The sequence below is a fragment of the Bombus huntii genome, unplaced genomic scaffold (genome assembly GCF_024542735.1).
Source record: "Bombus huntii isolate Logan2020A unplaced genomic scaffold, iyBomHunt1.1 ctg00000084.1, whole genome shotgun sequence".
In the NCBI taxonomy this organism is placed as follows: Eukaryota; Metazoa; Arthropoda; class Insecta; order Hymenoptera; family Apidae; genus Bombus; species Bombus huntii.
In genome coordinates this window covers 214,391-233,842 of record NW_026099339.1, presented here as the reverse complement: position 1 = coordinate 233,842, position 19,452 = coordinate 214,391, and the positions used below count along the sequence as shown (strand labels likewise).

At 36.7% G+C, this 19,452-nt stretch overlaps 1 protein-coding gene across 7 annotated transcripts; it reads right to left on the bottom strand.

Moving 5' to 3' along the window:
- Window positions 1-10,482: 10,482 nt before the first annotated feature.
- On the bottom strand, window positions 10,483-17,650 carry LOC126876588 (venom serine protease Bi-VSP-like). 7 transcript variants are annotated; one of them, XR_007694338.1, is made up of 9 exons: window positions 17,140-17,650; window positions 15,522-15,719; window positions 15,258-15,353; window positions 13,207-13,750; window positions 12,899-12,994; window positions 12,544-12,822; window positions 12,200-12,468; window positions 12,020-12,116; window positions 10,483-11,857 (listed from the first exon to the last, which is right to left on the bottom strand). XR_007694338.1 is itself a non-coding variant. In XM_050639504.1 (6 exons), exons 1-4 carry the CDS (start codon window positions 17,240-17,242, stop codon window positions 14,990-14,992), a joined length of 594 nt encoding a protein of 197 aa, XP_050495461.1. In that variant the 5' UTR covers window positions 17,243-17,548; the 3' UTR covers window positions 12,705-12,822; window positions 12,899-12,994; window positions 14,649-14,989. The 7 variants fall into 7 exon arrangements, 2 of the variants coding, with proteins under 2 accessions (XP_050495461.1, XP_050495462.1); XR_007694336.1 differs by adding an exon at window positions 15,791-15,842 and having other exon boundaries at window positions 12,899-13,750; window positions 17,140-17,636; XR_007694339.1 differs by lacking the exon at window positions 13,207-13,750 and having other exon boundaries at window positions 17,140-17,634.
- Between the last annotated feature and the right edge of the window lie 1,802 nt (window positions 17,651-19,452).

The following is a 19,452-nucleotide window of genomic DNA, read 5'->3' as shown; positions in this document are numbered from 1 at the left end:
CATTAGACACGAATACGCGATTTCACGAAATATTTTATGGTATATCTAAGATAGAGAATATATATAGAGTACATATAAGTATATATAGAGTAAGAATATATATAGAGTATATATAAGTACCAAAAATACATCCTAAGACGTGTATGCGATCTACGCTGTATGGGACGTGTTATAAATGGTTTCCGCCACTCAACCGCATTTGAATTTGTGAACACGATCGAACAATTGACACGAATTATTAATTCCCGTCTCTACTCTAGTAACGATTTGCTTTGGAACGAGGTCGAATCGTTCTGATTCCGCGCATGATTAACAAATAATTACAGAGGACATCAATTACTTGGTGGTCTTCGCCATTTCAACGTAGCATCGATGACATCCCGTAATTGGACTCAAAGTGATTTGCTTAAACCGATTAATTTGATCAAACCAACCAATTACTTTAATTAATACAAGCTGTACTCGAGATTCGCGCATCTTGTGTATACACACCGGGTCAGACAAAAGTTTTCATTCATCCCAGTAGAACTTTCGTAGTCTTTGAGGACGAGTGTCGCTTCTCGTGCATCTAAAGTTTCGTTCAAATTAGCCGATTTATTTGAATTCGATCGACTGGAAACCTCTTTGTCACTGTGAATTTGTTACTTAATTGATACTCTTATACTTTAAGCCTTTGTCCTTTAAGCTCTTACATCCATTTTTAATTAGTCAAGTCGTTTGACTTTTCACAAGTATTTTGAAACTATTTTACTAGCGCGAATCTACTTTTTTTACTTGAGATTATCTGCTATTTTTATTGAAATGTATATGTACGTATATACACTTTTGAATTTTAGCCTTCTATTATTCTTATATCCTTTAAACGTCATTTCAAGCTTCAAGCGACTTTAACTCAAATAGCTCGATTTCAAGTTCTAACCTATACTGTAAAGCACACTTGCGAAGTGAAACAGTAAACACGATATGAAAACTCTCTCCCCAGTAAGAAATCGAATATCCAATTTCAATCGTGCTTCATCGATGAAGCATCAATGCTACGTAGAAGCATCGTGGCAGCCGCAATGCGGATCCGTTGCGGATCCGAACAAAAATTTCCTGGCACGATCGTTTTCGTAACGTTATTAGCCGTTTCAGTATCAGGGATGTTTTAAAAATCCGTATCGGATTGTACCATGAAGCGCAATAGCGCTTCGTTTATTTATTTACGAGAAGTGCCGATCAACTCGATTGCTCTTTTTTTTTTTGTCGAAACATACCGTTCAACGCGTTCACGCTTCACTTCATCAGCTATATCAGAAACGTTACACTAAAGAGTCAAAAGGTTGCCAAATATTCGTGCTTTACCTTTTGTTTGTGTGACGTTCTGTAATTGGTTTTCCAATTCAAGAGGTAATTTATACATTAGTTTTTTCTTTATTTGGTTTACGATTATTTGAAAGAAAAGTAATTACGAGAGGAAACTCTGATATGACTAGCGACAAGCTACGTTCGGAACCGAGCGCGTTGTGAATTGACAATCGTAACCAAACATCGCGACACAGTTCACCACACTACGCGTACAGCATGATTACGCTGAGTGGCGTTGAAACGGTTAACGCAACTGCGCGTACGACCGTCGAATGGCAAAGATATTCAAGCTGAGAATCGTCTTCAGATGCTATAGACGACAACTGTACTGACTTTCAAGGAGAAACCATTCGACATGGTCTTATGCTTGTGCCGGGACCTGCGGTTTGCAGTCTCTACATCTGCTATCATTCGAAGCCGAAGTGGTGCCAGGTGATCTCATGCAAACCACCCGTAGTGAGTATATGCTCATTACTTAAACACTTAACACAACCAGAGAGAAACTAAAGCACACCGTTAACGCTTGCACGCTGGTCGTTAAAGCACATGCTACGCGAATAGGGTACACAGCGATTCATCTAACTTGCCTTGAATTACTTTTACAAAGAGAAACATGGACAGGAATAATTTTTTGTTACGAGTCGTTTAATTTATTCGTTCGTTAAGACGATTGGTCTGACAAATTCAAAGTCTTGTTCCGTATAAATATTTTTAAACAAGCACGTCATAAGCTTTGTATATTTTTTTTATCGCAAAGAAGAAAGTTCAGAGAAATGTTGAAATTATTAATTACAAAAGAAGACATTTACGTAGTAAAAAAGTTAGCGAAAACATTTGTGAAAAAGTTACTTTGTTATAAATTCTAGAAAAAGAAATATTGAAAATCACGTCCCATTTATTCAGTTGCACGTATGAAAAGTATTTTGCATTCGCGCAAAAAAATCCCTTAAGGATACATATTTTATAATAATTGGAGTGTCAAAGTTATTACGCGGATTGGCGTACCTTAACCACGTGCCTTTTAAAGAAACTAGGTTATTCATTTGTTATTCGTTCCTAACTTTCAACTTTATGATTTTTGCGGAATAAAATTTTATATTCCGGTTCAGTTTATGAATGATTCATTTTGAATTTAATAAAATTAGAGTTACAGCAGTGCAATTTAACAAAGAACAAATAATCATTTGTACTTTATTAAAATGTTCTTTTAGCGTCTCGTTTTAATATTTCTCTAATAATATTTTGTTAACCGTTATATTTAAATGAAGGTTTTCAAAGCAGAGACGTACTTTAACGTAGGAAATAGACGTACATTTATAATGAGAATTCAGAAGCAAAAATATTTCATACGAAAATAAATATTCCCCATGTGTAAATAGCTACGTTATGACTTTTATATGTATCTAACGTCTTTCTAAACCGTTCTAAACCGTTCTAAACCGATCTAAACCGTTGCGCTCACGCGTGGATTTTGCATTTCAATTTTCTTACTTACAGTCCAGTCCAGTGAGACCAAGTTAAATTTTTCAGCCCTCCGAGGTAGAATATGTTTTATAGAGAGACGTACAACGCCATGAAGGGGAGACAGATCAATAAATTGGGTTATCTTTAAATTACTGACAATCATTTCATCGACGCGGTTTCACCGACACCGAGTCCCCCGGCAACGTCTGTCAAAGCTTATTTACCGATACACTGAAATCAACCACAATCATTTTACCGACCTCTTCCTTTGCTGACAGTTATTATACTCGCTGTCATATGTTATCGTTGATTATACATCTTTATTTACAAATTCGTTCCTGTGTATAACGAAACAAAGGAAGAAACGAAAATGATACGTTTCATGACGCATTGTTAAATTATTAATTAACGAGAGTTACATATCTACATGAATGCTTTGAAATGTCAGTTATAATTCATGAAAATGGATACAAGCCATTTTACTATACATAAATAGAATTATAAAGACATGTTACGTACTAATGCTTTTACGAAATATATTTCTGTATACGTTTGACGTTTCTGTATTATTCCTTATGTGCTTTCTGCTCTTGTGTTTAGCTCGTCGGAAGTAAAAATACGTTAAGCGAATCAGCTAATCTATTCGAGCGTTTCAATGGCTCAGTCTTCTCTTATGCAACTATCAAAAGAGAAGATAAGTCTTTGGTTATACAACATTTCATAACGTCCAAAGTAACGGGGCACTAATTAGTTGAAACTTTAAGACAGACCAGATATCAGTCATCGTCCGTAAATACATTTATTACGATCGTTTAAAGTTTAAAGAAACACCGTTATAAAGTCGTAATACGAGACAAAGCGAAGAGAAAGTAAACTGTTGGATATATGACAAAATAATTCTATTTTAAATAAGAGACTGGTCAGCGTGGTTATTTAGTTTACAAAATCAAACGAATTTAATGAATGTAATGGTAAGGAAGTAACTATAAGTGGCTGTTAAACTATTTTTATGCTTGAAAAGTAATTCGCAAAGTAATGTAAAGCAGTACTACTGAGTTGTACATAACCTCTTTCAGAATTTGTTCTTAACCTCTTGCTTCATAGCTTCCTTAATTATACTCTTCAAACTTATTGACTACTTCGATATTGTTACGAACAGAAACTGATAAAATATTAATCTTAAATATAGATTGAAATGAAAGCTTGTCACGTAAATATATATATATATATATATATACACATATGTACTACTTACTCAAACTATGGATCACATAACCTATACAAAAAAAAAAAAACGAATTATTGTACACTATAAAGCAAGAGGTTAAATCTTTAATCTGTTAAGAATTAAATTTTTTATTGTAACTGCGAAAATTATAAAAGTACCAAGCGAAGCAAGTACGGAATATATGCGGAATATGAATCGCTCAACGAACCAAAGAGCGACTCAGTGACAAAATTAGTAAAGTAAAGACCACAAATATTACAACATTATATTCTACCACAAAATAATTCTCTATACAAAAAAGGTACACAACGAATCGATTTTTCACAACGATAAGAGTCAACAGAACCAATCAAGACCAGGCGAGACTCTCATAAGACAACGATATCAGAGGGATCAAATCAGCGACTTCAATCCATGTTACAGAGTATAGTTATCAAGAAAAATTGCTCTTTTCATGAAAAGTATGGTAATGATACTCTTATAATACATTGTATATCTGGCAGTCGGATGTGCCCGTGGCCATCGGAAATGTAAAGACGACGCTTTTAGAAAGTGATAGCGCCATCGCGTTTTAAAAATGCGTTAGAAGAAGGACGGTTTCGCTATCCAAGGCGAATCGAAAAGTGTGCGTGTTGCGAGAATCAGAGTTGATCGAGACGTCGAAGCATAGAGTCGTTAGAATTGAGTTGCGAGTGTTGTCGAGTGTTAGAGTTGCTAGTGAGAGAGAGAGAGAGAGAGAGAGAGTTACCAAATAGTTGTCAAGTTATTTGTTGTAAATACGAGCGTTGCGTTTAGTTTTCCTGTTAATCAAACATCGTTTCTCTGTCTAACTAATATCTGTATTTTCAATCCATTATTAATATATTCCGATATTACAAGTGGGGGCTCGTCCGGGATTGAATAAGACAGAGAAACGATACGATTTAACGGAGCTATTTGTGCGGGAGTAGAAAAGAATAGAATAAAATGGCAAACGTTGAAGACGAACGATTGTCGGGTGAAGAGGATTTGACGCTGGAGGAGCTGAGGAGTAAGCTCGCACAGATGAATCTGCCTATATCCGGTGCGAGATCAGTGCTGGTTGCCAGGTTGAACAGAGCGTGCAAGCCTGGTCGATCTACTCCTAAGGATTCGAAGCGTGGCGAAGAACCAACAAACCAGCGAGATCTAAGAAGCAAGCAGAGAGCCGAACGCAGTCAAGAGGGAGAGGAAGACCTCGAGAAGCTGAGGACGAAAGAGCTGAGAGCGCGTCTCGTTAGCTTGGGGTTGAAGGTAACGGGAAGAAAATCCGTACTACGCGCGCGGCTACAGGCGGCCCTAGAAGGAGACGATGTATCGTCGGAAGAAGAGAGCTCCGACGAAAGTGAAGGCGAGGACGATAAACAAGGCGCGCGAGAATACAGGAGAGGCACGCGAGCGGTGTATCAGGACCACGATGAGTAGCAGCAGAAGGTATGCGTCGGTTCGATGTTGAGTCTTAAAGACGTGGAAGACTCATTGGAGAAATTCAGCGGGGATGATCTGCTGAGTGTAAATCAGTGGGTGGAAGACTTCGAGGAAATGGCAGAAGTGTGGGGTTGGTGAGACGCCCACATGGTGGCCTATGCTAAGAAATTACTCGCAGGCTCCGCTCAGGCCTTCGTACGACAAAAACGATGCGCGAAGTCCTGGGCAAAGCTAAAAAAGGCGTTGAGGAATGAGTTTGAAAATGTAGTAAGCGACCAACAGATACATGGCGAGTTATCCCATAGAAAGAAGAAAGCAGATGAGAGTCTGCAACAATATATGTATCACATGTGCGGGATTGCAAAACAAGGAAGGGTTGATACGCAATCCTTGATAGACTACATTATTCAAGGCATTCCCGACGAGGTCGCGAACAAGACTGTGCTATACGGAGCCAGGAATATCGAGCAATTAAAAGAGCGTTTCAGGCGCTACGAAACGATAAAAAGAGATATGGAGATGAGGACAAAATTTGAGGAGCCGAAGAGTAACAGGGTAAAGCCGGTGGCGAAGCTGTCCGAAACCGAGAGGAACAAGGAACCCGGTCGATCTGGAGATGCGAGGAAGACGCGATGCTACAATTGCGGTGATGCGGAGCACGTGTGTGCGGAGTGTCCGAGCAAGTCGAGAGGACCTAAATGCTTCAAATGTAGGGAGTACGGACACATCGCATCAAGTTGCGACAATTTGGGTGAGTCCTCAAAAAAAATTTATAGCGTGTTTCGGTCGTTACAAACAAGGCGTGGTAAGGATGTTAAGATGGAAAATTTCGAATTGAGCGCGTTGATAGACACCGGTAGTGAGCTGACTCTAATGCGAGCAGATCAGCATGTGAAAATCGGAGCGCCCAGATTAAGTCGGGAAATCGTTGGATTTGGCGGTGTCGGTTCCGGAAGGAATTTTACGCTCGGGAAATTTTCCACGAACATTATTATAGACAATGAGTCGTACTGTATAACCATACACGTAGTTCCAGACACAGTGATGCAACATTCGCTTATTATTGGCGCAGACTTTTTGGACACTGTTGAAATAAGTATAAAAGGGGGAGAATCTTTTATTAGTAGAATAAAGGACGAAAATCCCGATGAGTGTCCGGAAGTCCTCAAGATAGATGTAGAGACACAGGCGAGTGAGATGGATTTGTCACACGTTAAGGACATGCAACATAGGCTAAAAAGAGATTTGAAGAGAACCAAAGCATTGCTAAGAGACGCTCAAACGATGCTGGAGAGATCGAAAGGTGACACGACGGGTAAAGCAGCTTTACGACAGCTGAAGAACCAGTTAGAAGATGCAGAATGCGCTAGAGCAGTTGCAGTTAAAGCGAAACAGGCACTGGAGCAAGAACCGAATGAGACGCAGGCTTCGTTGCAGGAAGTACTGCGGCAACGTTCCGAAGCAGAAGATCGTGTTAATGTAGCTAGTCGCGAACGAACTGAGCTACTGTCGCAATTGGAAGAAAATAAAGAAGAGTTAGCAGAAGTTTTGAAGAAGTATCGGGCAGCTGTGCAGCAAGTGTCGGAGGAACGGAGAATAGTGGCAAGACACGTGGTGATTGGTAAAGTGGACCAAGAGATGGTGTCCTCGTCGGATTCTTGCGGCCAGCAGGAGGACTTAGCGAACATCACGAGGAGGAAGAATCTGGCTAAGGATGTTGTTGATGATATTTGCGAATTTACTGAGAAGGATAGCGTTGCGGGTGTGAGGGTTGTTTCAAGTTTTCGGATAGACTCGAAGAGAGTGAATGCAAGGCGAACGAAAAGACAAGGGAAGTCGCACGTGCGGAATCCCTCCAATAATATCGATACGAAGATTCGATATACAGAGGATGTGGATGACGAAGACGACGATGGGACTGTCGAGGACACGATGAACGTGAAGACCTTCGAAAAAGAAGAGATCATAGTCTCGGTAGATGGTAAGTTGTTAAAGTCTTCCATGTACGAACCGAGCCTACGAAAATGTCACGATGCTGCCACGACGATCAAAGCCCCTGACAAGAGTGAAATGGGTAAACAAACAACGGAGAGGAGGATAGAGGAAGAGCGAAAGAGGAGCAGTAGCATCGAGGACGAACAGGCCGCGGTGTTCCAAGAGGAACGAGATCAGCTGCGTGCGGACGCAAAGAGACGGATTGAGGAGATCCAAATCCGAAACAAGCGGGCGTATAACAGGAGACGCAAGAAGGCGACAGCATACAGGACGGGAGATCTAGTGGCAATCGAGAGGATGCAGAGGGGTCCCGGGCTAAAGCTGCATCCGAAGTTTCTTGGACCGTATCGGGTGATAAAAGTCCTGCGCTGTGACCGATACATAGTGCAGCGAGAGGGGGAGCACGAAGGGCCACGTACAACTTCCACGGCAGCCGATCACATGAAATGGTGGAATGCTGACGATAGTGATGTAAGTGCGAGCGGCGCTGATGAGCACATCTGAGGGCAGATGTGATTGTCAGGAAAGGCCGATTGTAATATCGTAGAATAGCTTTGACCAATCAAAGATCTCCAAAGATCGGCTGAAAATAGAAAAACCGTGTACGTCGTGTTTCTGTGGTTCGTTTACATTTAAGAGTGCCTACGTGACTAAAGGCACGTAGTTGGTAGTTCTTACATAGATATGAGGGAAACAATAGACAACGTTAGAAGAAGGACGGTTTCGCTATTCAAGGCGAATCAAAAAGTGTGCGTGTTGCGAGAATCAGAGTTGATCGAGACGTCGAAGCATAGAGTCGTTAGAATTGAGTTGCGAGTGTTGTCGAGTGTTAGAGTTGCTAGTGAGAGAGAGAGAGAGAGAGAGAGAGAGAGAGTTACCAAATAGTTGTCAAGTTATTTGTTGTAAATACGAGCGTTGCATTTAGTTTTCCTGTTAATCAAACATCGTTTCTCTGTCTAACTAATATCTGTATTTTCAATCCATTATTAATAAATTATAATTAATCGGACAAAATTACACCTTTAATATATTCCGATATTACATTACCGTGATGTAATATTTATCATGCTTATTTTGTACGTAAAACGAATCGTTGGAATATTCCCGAAGCTAACGAAGCATTTCCCAAAAGTTAAACCGAAGAAATTAACGCGAATAGTTAAGTGAAATTTTTCCATTAACTTGCTGACCAACCGGCAAATAAAAAATCATAAAAATTGTTTCAATGTGTTGAGGTCACGCATAACTTCTTTTTTCATTGACGATTACCAAACAGGTAAAATTTCGAAATTGTACGAAGGCCACGTGACCAGATCGTATTGGAATTGGAAGTGCATGGAAAAAGACAACTCGAAGTACAAACCTTGAGCTGTACTACTCGAAGTACAAACGTGAACTAATGGATGCAGAAAAGCAATTAACGCCAAACATCCGAACAGCATCTTGGAGCCCGTCATTGTTCTGAAATAAAAGAAGTGACGAATTAAAAAGACGCAGGACTAATAATAATAAAGGAAACTTAGTTCGTATTATAAATTGAATTTACATCAGAAAAGAAGCACGATCAAGCGAAACAGATCGTAGAAATGACAAATATCATCGATATACGTTTCAGTGTAATTTCACTTTTGAAAATTATTTAGTTTAATACGATCGTATTCATCGCTCTGAAACTTTCATTGTGCTGCAATTTGTGCTGCGTCTTTTTAATTTCTCTATCTTTCTGTGTTTTCGGAAAAATTACTTGAAAGATTAAGAATTGCTTGCCTTATTTTATTTTCGATTAGTTAGGATTTGATTATTCCAGGTAAGGTTTATTATTTATAACAGGTTTTATCACTTGTTTATTATTTAGGAGTTTGTTATTTTAGGATTAGTACCTTTTAGGATTTCTTATCCTTCGAGTTTCTGTTTCAGATATCTAGGATTATTTATTCGATTAAGATAATTTAAGAGTTTCACAATGTACAAAGAAATAATCGTGTGAAATTTAGATTTATGCTTTAAACGTATTAAACACGCGGTAATTTCAATGTCTATAGCCTCGAACGTGTTCTGATTAGTTGTGTCATTGTCTGTGACATTGAAATCACAAAAATCCATTGCAAGTGTGCTGTCATGCAATGTGGATGTAATTGGGTTTTTTGGGTATTTCCTGTATCATCTGATTTGTACAGTACTATTTTAACGCAAGAACAGGAAACTTATTATATATTTCCCGTCCATTATTTGAATCGTTGTGAAGTGTAACGAATTATATTCGATTCGAGGAGATGTTAATGAATTACCCATTTCATATGTAATTACATGGAAATAAAAATCATTGCAAAAATAATTGATCTAATGACAACGGAATTTCCAATATTTTTTTGTTTTGTCACGTCTTTTTCATAATATATCTTTTATAGGTACGTGATTTATTAATCGTTCGAATGGAAATAATTATTCGTATAATATTCAAATGATTCTAGCCATAAAATAAATTAAAACGATACCTGTCAATGATATGCAATCTGCGTATGACGTCAACCTCGATCTATGCTTATACAAGAAATTTTATCAATCAATGACTAGATATACAATAATCAAATATCATAAAATTTCCTGAAAACCTTTAGGTGTTAATATTAAGGTGTTAATATCTTTAATATTTGCAAGTTATTGTTTAGCGCTAATTAGTTAGAATGTAACAAGTGGTGTATCAGAATTGAGATAACTAAGCCACACGAACAATCTTATTTAGATCTTTTTAATTTTTTAATTCTCTTTTGCTCTAATACTTCGTAAAATTAATCTTCATTAGCTACTACACTTCATAGAATAACAAGAGATAATTTTTCTTATATAACGTTTCATTCATAAAACCTATCATTAAAGTATATCTTCATAAAAATATCATTCCATACTAACGGTATATTTGGTGTCATACGAGATAACAGTTACCAGTGATGACATATGTAACTTTATAAAGATATCTCGTTTTATTATATATTAAAAGAATGTACTCATTGCTGCTATATTTCAGATGAAAAAAAGGAGGCAACGATTTTACAGTAAAATCGTTCGTTTACAACTGATTCATTTACATTTCATGATAATACTGTGCATTCTGAATATGCTATGATTTGGTTTAAAATAATAAATAGTCCATTCTTGCATACTATTGCTCCAGCTTTACTTGTATTTTCGATATTGGTATAAATAGAAAGACAATTAATGTCGTTCGAGTCTATTTTCGGATCATTTATATTACGTTTAATCCATATAGTTATTATATGAGACATAGTATCGTAAAATTTGGAAGAATAAAACGTTCGTACAGGAAGTACATTTTATAAGAACTCCAACAAATCTGCGTGTGCACCTAAAATACAAACTGATAGTGATTGTTCATAAGTTTATATACATTATCTAATGTCAATCGAAGGTATCAATTCTTTTTCTCCATAAGAGTACTTTTTCATTTATATGTGTTCAAAAATACATGTGTTCAACCGTGAAGCATATGTCACCTACAACGAAAAAGAGTTTTCCTATACTTAATATTTCCTTTATATACCTATGAAAGTCTATTCTTCGCGTAGTATGAAATTATGAATAAATCTGGAATATTGTTCAATCTGAAAAGAAAAATAACTTATTGACATCATTCATTGATACGAGATTCAGAATGTTTGTTTTGTCTTGCAGAAAAAGAAGGCAGCCCTCCCTTTCTTTTAATGTGAAATAGAAAGCGAAAATTTGAAAACAGATTTTTTGGAAATTTACTTGCAAATATCGTTTTCAATATCGTGATTTTCTTCCCAATGGTACTGTACTTTCAAATTTTCCAGTATCCCTCTAAAAACAAAAAGTCGAACCTCGTTATTATTAACATAGGCATTACAAGGAAGAGAAGTATTAGAAAGCAGCTCCTTTTTATTATGGATTTCTTTATAATCATGTAAATAAGAAATTCCGGAAATTTTTTCCTCAAGAATTTAATTCTTGTGTTTTGATTGATAATTATTACACTGCATACTAACTTTCCGCATACTGTTCGCGTCTAACAGTTTCCTAATAATAACTACTTCAAAATTACATATGTTCTTGCACGAATTCAAAAGTACGTATGATACAATTACAATTGATTCTAAAATAATAATTATTTAAAGATATTAAGATACTAATTAAACGTTTCACTGTATTTCAAAATCTGGAACAACAAATTTTTATTTATAAAAAATGAAACTGTCTTTATATATTCTTTGTCATGATGCTATTTCTTATTACCGTGTCGACATTTTTTAAAATTCATTTTGTTATCTCTACGCAATACGAAAATTCATATACTGCTTAATATTTTTTGCATATTATCCATCCACCGCATGATATCTTCTGAAAAATCAAAATATTAATGTTATATTATTACAATGCTTCTTAAATATCAATTTTTGACAAATTTGAAATCCAATATATTTTGCACAATTATTATTTATCAAAAAATTCCAAGTTAGTAACTTTCTTTTCAAATGGCAAATAACATATACTTTGACTTACCTGTAAGTTTTTGTTCCTAATCATCATTTCCTCTTATAGAACATCATTATTGTTCTTATAATTACTACCAGTGTCATAGATATTGTAGTGGCTACAACTGAATTAATAGAAAATGATAAATAACTGTGTATAACACTAACACATAATTGTGTATAACAATGACACATAACTTTTACTTACATATCTGTCGATAAGGGATTACTGTGATATCCTGTTGATGTTTCTTAAGGCACTTGATTAGGTGCGATACGGTATCATTCCTTATGGTATACTGTAGATAAGTATTTTAGAAAATAACAAGAATAAATCTAAATTATTCAGAGGTTCCAGTTTCGGCTTAGACATAAATACAGGACCATTTGCAAAGAAGAAAGGGTGCGTTTCTACAGCCTCGTTATAGTAACCATGAATACCAATCTCTGAATTACTGGTTACTAAACATAAATATCCTATAAAATTTAATATATTTCTTTAATTTTTAATACATACATGAGTTAGTAGTTCTAAATTATGAATCATCCTACCTGTGATATTACGCTTTTCCTTATAATATCATCACTCGAGTGAACAACATTAAGATCATGTAAACCATGTCATCCTATCTTACTGTGAAGATACTTAGTTATGTTATCTAACATTATAAAAATATCATCAAATTCAAGTCCTTTTATTCACATCACATGGCCACGACGATCTGGTTCTTCGTTATATAATGTTCTAAAATTTGTCGTATATATAGGATGTACAAACCGTGATATCAAGGTATCAGTTCTTCCTTCCCAAGGGACAGTTTCATTAAAATTCTGATAGAATTAAAAATTAATTATTAATATTCTAACAATCATATGTGTTAAATACATTATAGTCAACGATATATACCTGAGCGAATGTAGGGGTGATTCCTTGATAATTATAAATGTCATCAGCCCACATCATTGTGCCACTTCTTTGTACTCCAGCCTCTAGATTAACAGCCTAAACAAACATACAAAATTTTATAGAAGCTGTACAAAATATAGTATATATGCGCAATATTGAAGCGTTCAAGGGGATATAAAGGTAATGTACATCACATACACGTGTACTCTCATTCAACAAAATACAATTAGATTTAATAGTATAAGCTCTTTTATTCATCATAATAGATTGGAAATTTAAGTGTCTTACGAGGGTGAGTAAAAAGTTACCCGCTCTGTCGGTGTAGAATTTATTTTAAGCAATTGTCAAAAAAGACATACATCATTTTTTGACATAATCACTCGATTTCTGTATACACTTTGTCCATTTGCCGAAGGACCTTCGTATTTTCTCATTAAAAAATGTTTTGGGCTGAGCTGCGAACCACGAATGCATCGTCGTCTTCACCTTTTCATCAGCTTTTTCAGCATCCATCTCGCACAAACTTTTTAAAATCCAAATCTGTCGTGCACTATTGCATAAGCAGAGCCGTGGCTGATTTGCAAATGATTTGCCACATTATCCAGTGTCACTCGTCTATTCCATAGAGCATAAGTTCATGAGCACGTTCAATGTTGTCATCGTGGATGTGGACGGGCGTCCAGCTGTTTTTTCATAACACTTGTGCGATCTTCTTTGAACTTTTGTGCCCATTCAAACACACTTCGTGACAAAACACTTTCTCCATAATGTGCATTAAATCTTTGATAAATATAGGCATCAAACATAACCTCCGACCACAAGAAACGAATCACAGCATCCTGCACTGTTTTTCTGCAAATCACCATTGCAAAGCGCCATTACTCGCGCAACGGTCACAAACGAATTGACGTAACACAAAGAAACCTGCGCAGCAGCACTGAACAGATATTGACGTCATACGAAGAGTGCAGATGGATCAATACGGTCGACAGAAGTTTTAACTATCTGGAGTGCGGATAAATTTTTACTGAGAGTCGTATAGGAATCTATAATCTGTAAGTACACCTTTGGCTGAATGGAAATTTCTCTTACATATAGTCAAAAATGCAGAAACTGTGTATTGAATTGGAAAGTGATAAAAAATAAGTGAAGTTTCGAGGTTGCATGTGATTGCATGAGTACACAGGACGTTTTTAGCGAATAAAAAATAATTTTGAAAGACACGAGACTTATCTTGTATTTTATGCACTCTCTGTGTCCGAATTTCCAGAAGCTCTCTATCTTATGAAGTGTTTTAGATTAGCCGGAAAATTTTGTACGTACGTACAAGAAGTATACGATCTAAGTGGAATATTCCATTATTCTCTTGATACAACAGAAACGAAATTTACAGCACTTCTCAGAAAGCTGGTTTATTATTACCAAATTAATAGAATTAATATACGTTTATCATCTTTACATACCTAAGTCGTGGAGGTTTATCGTGCGTAAAAAATTAGTGTCGTTTCAAAGTTACATTTCGTACATTTTAAGCCTATAATTTGTAACGTACAAAACAATGTAAATTTGAGCTGTTTCTTATCTCCACAATAAGAAAATCCAACTTTACGTTTTTTACACAATGATATTTATGGAACAGTAATATCATATTATTGCATCGCTTGGAGAATGAAGTCAAGGTACGATGTGACCCTAGTGTAAACGCTGGGATACCCAGCTGTGCCGCACTTATAAGCATAAGACACAATACCTATTAAATACGAGGTTAATTCATGTTGTATCAGCAGTGGTCCGCCGCGGTCAGCCTGAAAGGATCGTTAAATTTTTAATCAAAGATACTGAAATATATCGATCGAATTGTATTGAAATTATACTTATATACAGTAATAATCTTCTATTGATTTGTGTATTGAAATACTCCAATTTATAACGTACATGTTATATGTATTTTGAGCAAAACTAAGATTAGAAGGAAATTAGATTAAATACCATAACGAGGTGTGAGAAGTGGGCAAAACTATTAAATTGTGTTTATCTATTATTTTTAATGTTTAAGACGTCGATTTGATGTTAATTCGAATTGACGTGTCTTCAGATACCGTATAGTTTGTAGTAACTCTGTAACTTAATTACCGTACAAGAATCCTCTCCACCCTGAGCATGTTCGGCGCATATTATACCATCAGTGATATCAGGTGCATTAGGAAATTTGGAATAAGCTATTTTGCATTCGGCGTTCTTAATCACTGGCATTTGTACTTCCATTAATGCATTACGTCGTGGTCGTCCTACGAAGAAAATAAGAAAGATATTTAAGACTGGAACTGTTTAATTTTATTATAAAATTGATATCACTTACTATATCTTAACGCTCCCCATCCAGCAACAAGGGGGTTATAGCCGACGAAGTTGCTCTTTCGTAGGGGCTCTTTCGTACAAATGGGATATACGTACCCTGAAAAATAAAAAAATAAATGAAAATGCAGGAAACGAATGACCAAAAGTATGAGAAAGAATTATACATGCTTTATGACACAATATATGTGTACAGTAAGAAATTTCAGGATATGATACTTCAGTAATACTCAATAGCATATATATATATATATATTTGAGGACTTACTCGAAAATGGCACCTCCTCCACCAATCTAAGAATGGCAATATTATGATTGTGTATGTTTTCTATTCCATCCATATGTGCACAATGTGCTGCGGTCAAAACATGCCTAGCCGATATCAGGGAACCTCCGCACTTCCATAGTGGTTTGTCTGGGTTTCGGGGATTACGAAAACCTAATGCAGCGATCCATGGCCAAGCGCCTAAAATGCAATAGTCATAGTTGTGAATATACGTAATTTTTTCTCACATAACGAGTAACAACGATTATTACCTATTCGATATTCGATCATACAGCAGACGATAAGTACATACGTACAAATACTCTGAAATAGAGATTTGATAAAGACAGAAATTAAATTTTTATTCCAGTGGAATACAAATTATTAAATAATTCTATATAATTTCTATTTGAACTATACTGAACTATAAAGTTCAAACGTGTAATTTCTGCCCTAACAGTTTTTGATCTCTATCCATATTATTACTCCTATATCAATTTTTTATTTCAAGCAAAAAGATACTCTTCCTAACATGAAGTAAAAGAAAGAAATAATTCAAGTTAATAAGTAAAGTTACTACCGATAAAATCATAGCATTATTATTTAGTCTAATTGAAATGTACATTGATGTGCTGTTTAATGCCTTTAAAGTTCATTCTTTGCAGTAAATGGCTTATTATTAATCGGAAAGAAAGACATAAAACGTACCAAGTTCAGCTGGTTTACCATCGACCACCACCCTGGTATGAGAGACGTTGCTAAAACCACAGTATGGTGGTCGCAAAGCCTTATACTTATACACAGTTTTGATTAAAATTTCTCTCTTCTCTTTGTTTGGATCGTTCGGACAGCAAACGATCGTAACATTGCCCTGGTATCTGCACACTGATCGTCTATAAAAATCGGTGGCTGTACGGTACTGTATCTGCCATATTTCTTGCAGAGGTTTACATTTTCTGTAGTCAAGGCACCTGCCTTCTTGATTGTCCGGTGTGGTACATTCTGGATCAAACAATTTTAAAACATTTATACAGTTCAAAGATGCGTAAGAAAGCGACACCGATTACTCAACTTTCGAAGTAAAAAGCCGATCAAGTCCACCGGATTGCCCTACAGACACGTATTAATCCGTAAGAGTTAGTCATCATGTTGATAATAATTATCTAAAGAAACTTTTCACGTGAAAATATAAAATTTTAATTGATTAGATATTGTGTTAGCCATACTTAAGAAAGAAAATGAAAATGAATGAAATGAAAGAAAAGGACGACCTTCAACCTCATTTTTTAAATAAACACTTTGTCAGTTTTGCGGTAAATAAATTCTTAGGAATTCAGGACAGTTTTTAGTGAATCATTTTGTTTCGACCGTTCGCGGAGAGACGCGATCGCGAGATAGCACGTCAACGAGAGTTGTAAGTTCCCGTTACGATTAAATAATCGACGCCACGAACTGATCGATCCCCTTATTTCGATTATGATAATAAGGGTAGTTCAATGAAATTCCACAGAATTAACACAAATAAATTAATGTTTATTTCAACAACTTATTAACTAGAAAGATATAAATGGAACAAAAAAAATGTAAGTGCGTTTTGGTTGATAAGTAATGCGCGACATACCACATGTGTTGACGGTTCGACTTCTCGAAAAGTTCTGAACGCCTTTCGATTTTTTTCGTTTTTTCTGGAAGGCGACCCCCACTACGTTCGGATCACGCCACATTCTTTTACGCGAGGTAAAATAACGACCACGAGTCGACGTTTCTGGAAGTCGCCCTGCTTAATGAACCATGCGCTTGCCACTACAATGTTTGTTTGCCGGGCAGACGCGACGGTCCGTCTGCGACATTATAGTGCCGCGATCGATAGTTAAGAATATGACCTATGGTAAGCCGCATGGCGTAACATTCTCCCCCCGTTGAGAGGGTACCGATCAAACTAGCGAGGTGTGGTTGAAGTTCCCATCTTATTTCGTCTCGGTGGCTATTTGTTCGGGTTTCTCGAGATCGGGTTGAATTGGCAGTGGGACAAGCCTTTTGACGCCCCGATCCAAAATGCTCTTTGCCGTCTGAACTGTAGCTGTCCGGATGACACCATCGGCGCCTGGATGAACCTTGATAACTCGGCCCAGAGGCCAATGCATGGAGGGAACGTTGTCCTCTCTGAGGATGACGATTGTGCCCTTTTGGATGCTGTGTCCACCCTTGCTCCATTTATTGCGGTTGGTTAGCTTGTTCAAATACTCCTTATGCCAGCGGTTCCAAAAATGTTGTTTGAGCTGTTGGATATGCTGCCATTTGGAGAGTTCGATGGAATGTCTCTGAAATCTCGATCACGTAAGCACATTAATGAATCGCCAATGAGGAAATGTCCGGGAGTGAGGGCTAGGAGATCATTTGGATCGGTGGAGATAGGAGTTAGCGGGCGGGAATTGAGGACTGCTTCTATTTCTATGATAAGAGTATTACGGTGTTAAGCTCATATGTTTCTGTTTCTCCACTCGCGCTGCGCCATAATATCCTTTGATATTTCCAATCCTCTGGTCGTACGAGGAATTGCCGATACATTTTCTCGATGTCGCCAGTGAGTACGTACTGATGAGCCCGGAATCTAATTAATATACAAAATAAATCTTCCTGTAACTTGGGTCCTGTGTAAAGTGTATCGTTTAGGGAGGTTCCAGTAGTGCTTGGTGCCGATCCGTCGAAAACTACACGGAGTTTGGTGGTTTGACTCGATGCTTTGGTCACGCCATGATGGGGTAAATAGTATCCGTTGTCGTCGGAGTGGTTGACATTGACCTCGTCATGTGTCCCAATGCCAGGTATTCCTGTATTACCGTTCGATATTCTGATTCGAAGCGTTTGTCGTGCTGGAATCGGCGATTGAGTGAGGCGAGTCGTTTAATTGCCAGCGTTTTAGAGGATCCGAGTGACTGAAGCTGATCGTTGAAAGGTAGAGCGACGATGTATCGTCCTTCGCTGGTGCGTCGGGTGTGGACTTGGAAATGTTCTTCGCATCGTCGATCTGCCCTCTGAGATATGTTTAATTGAGGGTCCTTCATCGATTTCCCAAAACCGCGAGGGGTCTGCTTGTAAAGTCGTCGTGGATGTGTGAAATATGTTTGTCGCGGTTTGGGAAGTTGGATTCCCCAACTATAATTATTTTACTACAGAATCCTCAAAAACATGATGTATGTATATATATCCTGAAATATTATCAGTCTATTGTCAAGTTATAGAACATTATGGAAATTGCCAGTTAAAGTCATAAAAAACAAAAAATAGGGAAGTTCGTTAAAATATGTGATTTTCCAATCAAGATATAGAATTTATTCGAGTAATATAGATTACGGTAGAGATGGTGACGGTAACAATGAGTGGACTGATTCTTCGTGCGAAAACAAATTGGAAGCGCAGAGCGATGTATTGTTTCAGCGAATATCGATTTTAAAGCACGGTTTTAAAGTACGTGTGCGTTTGACTAGGTGTGTTAATTAATATTGCTGTCTGATTTTCGATATGTAAATACAATATCTACATATCTTTAAACTTATGATAATTGAACTAACAATTTTTTTAAATTTAAATTAAACTTATGATAATTGAACAAACAATTTTTTTAAATTTATATTAATATTTATCCTTTTAAATGCAACAATTTTTTTTAATAATAACTTCACGCGTAAGTCAGCTGCGCACATATTTGATCGTTCTTTAAAGCTTGAATCTCTGCGAAGAGAAAAAATCTTTCAACCAACAAGAACTGGTTCTACGTTTTCTATCCATTTCCTTCCAGATAAATCTCTCTATCTAAAATCCTTATTTCCGTATTTCCTTGAAAAGGTTAAAGTCGTTTTGTATAAAATCCAATGTAGAGAAGAAGGAAGATCCGCAAAAGATTCTTTCAGCTTTCCCTATGTTTGAGCTCGAA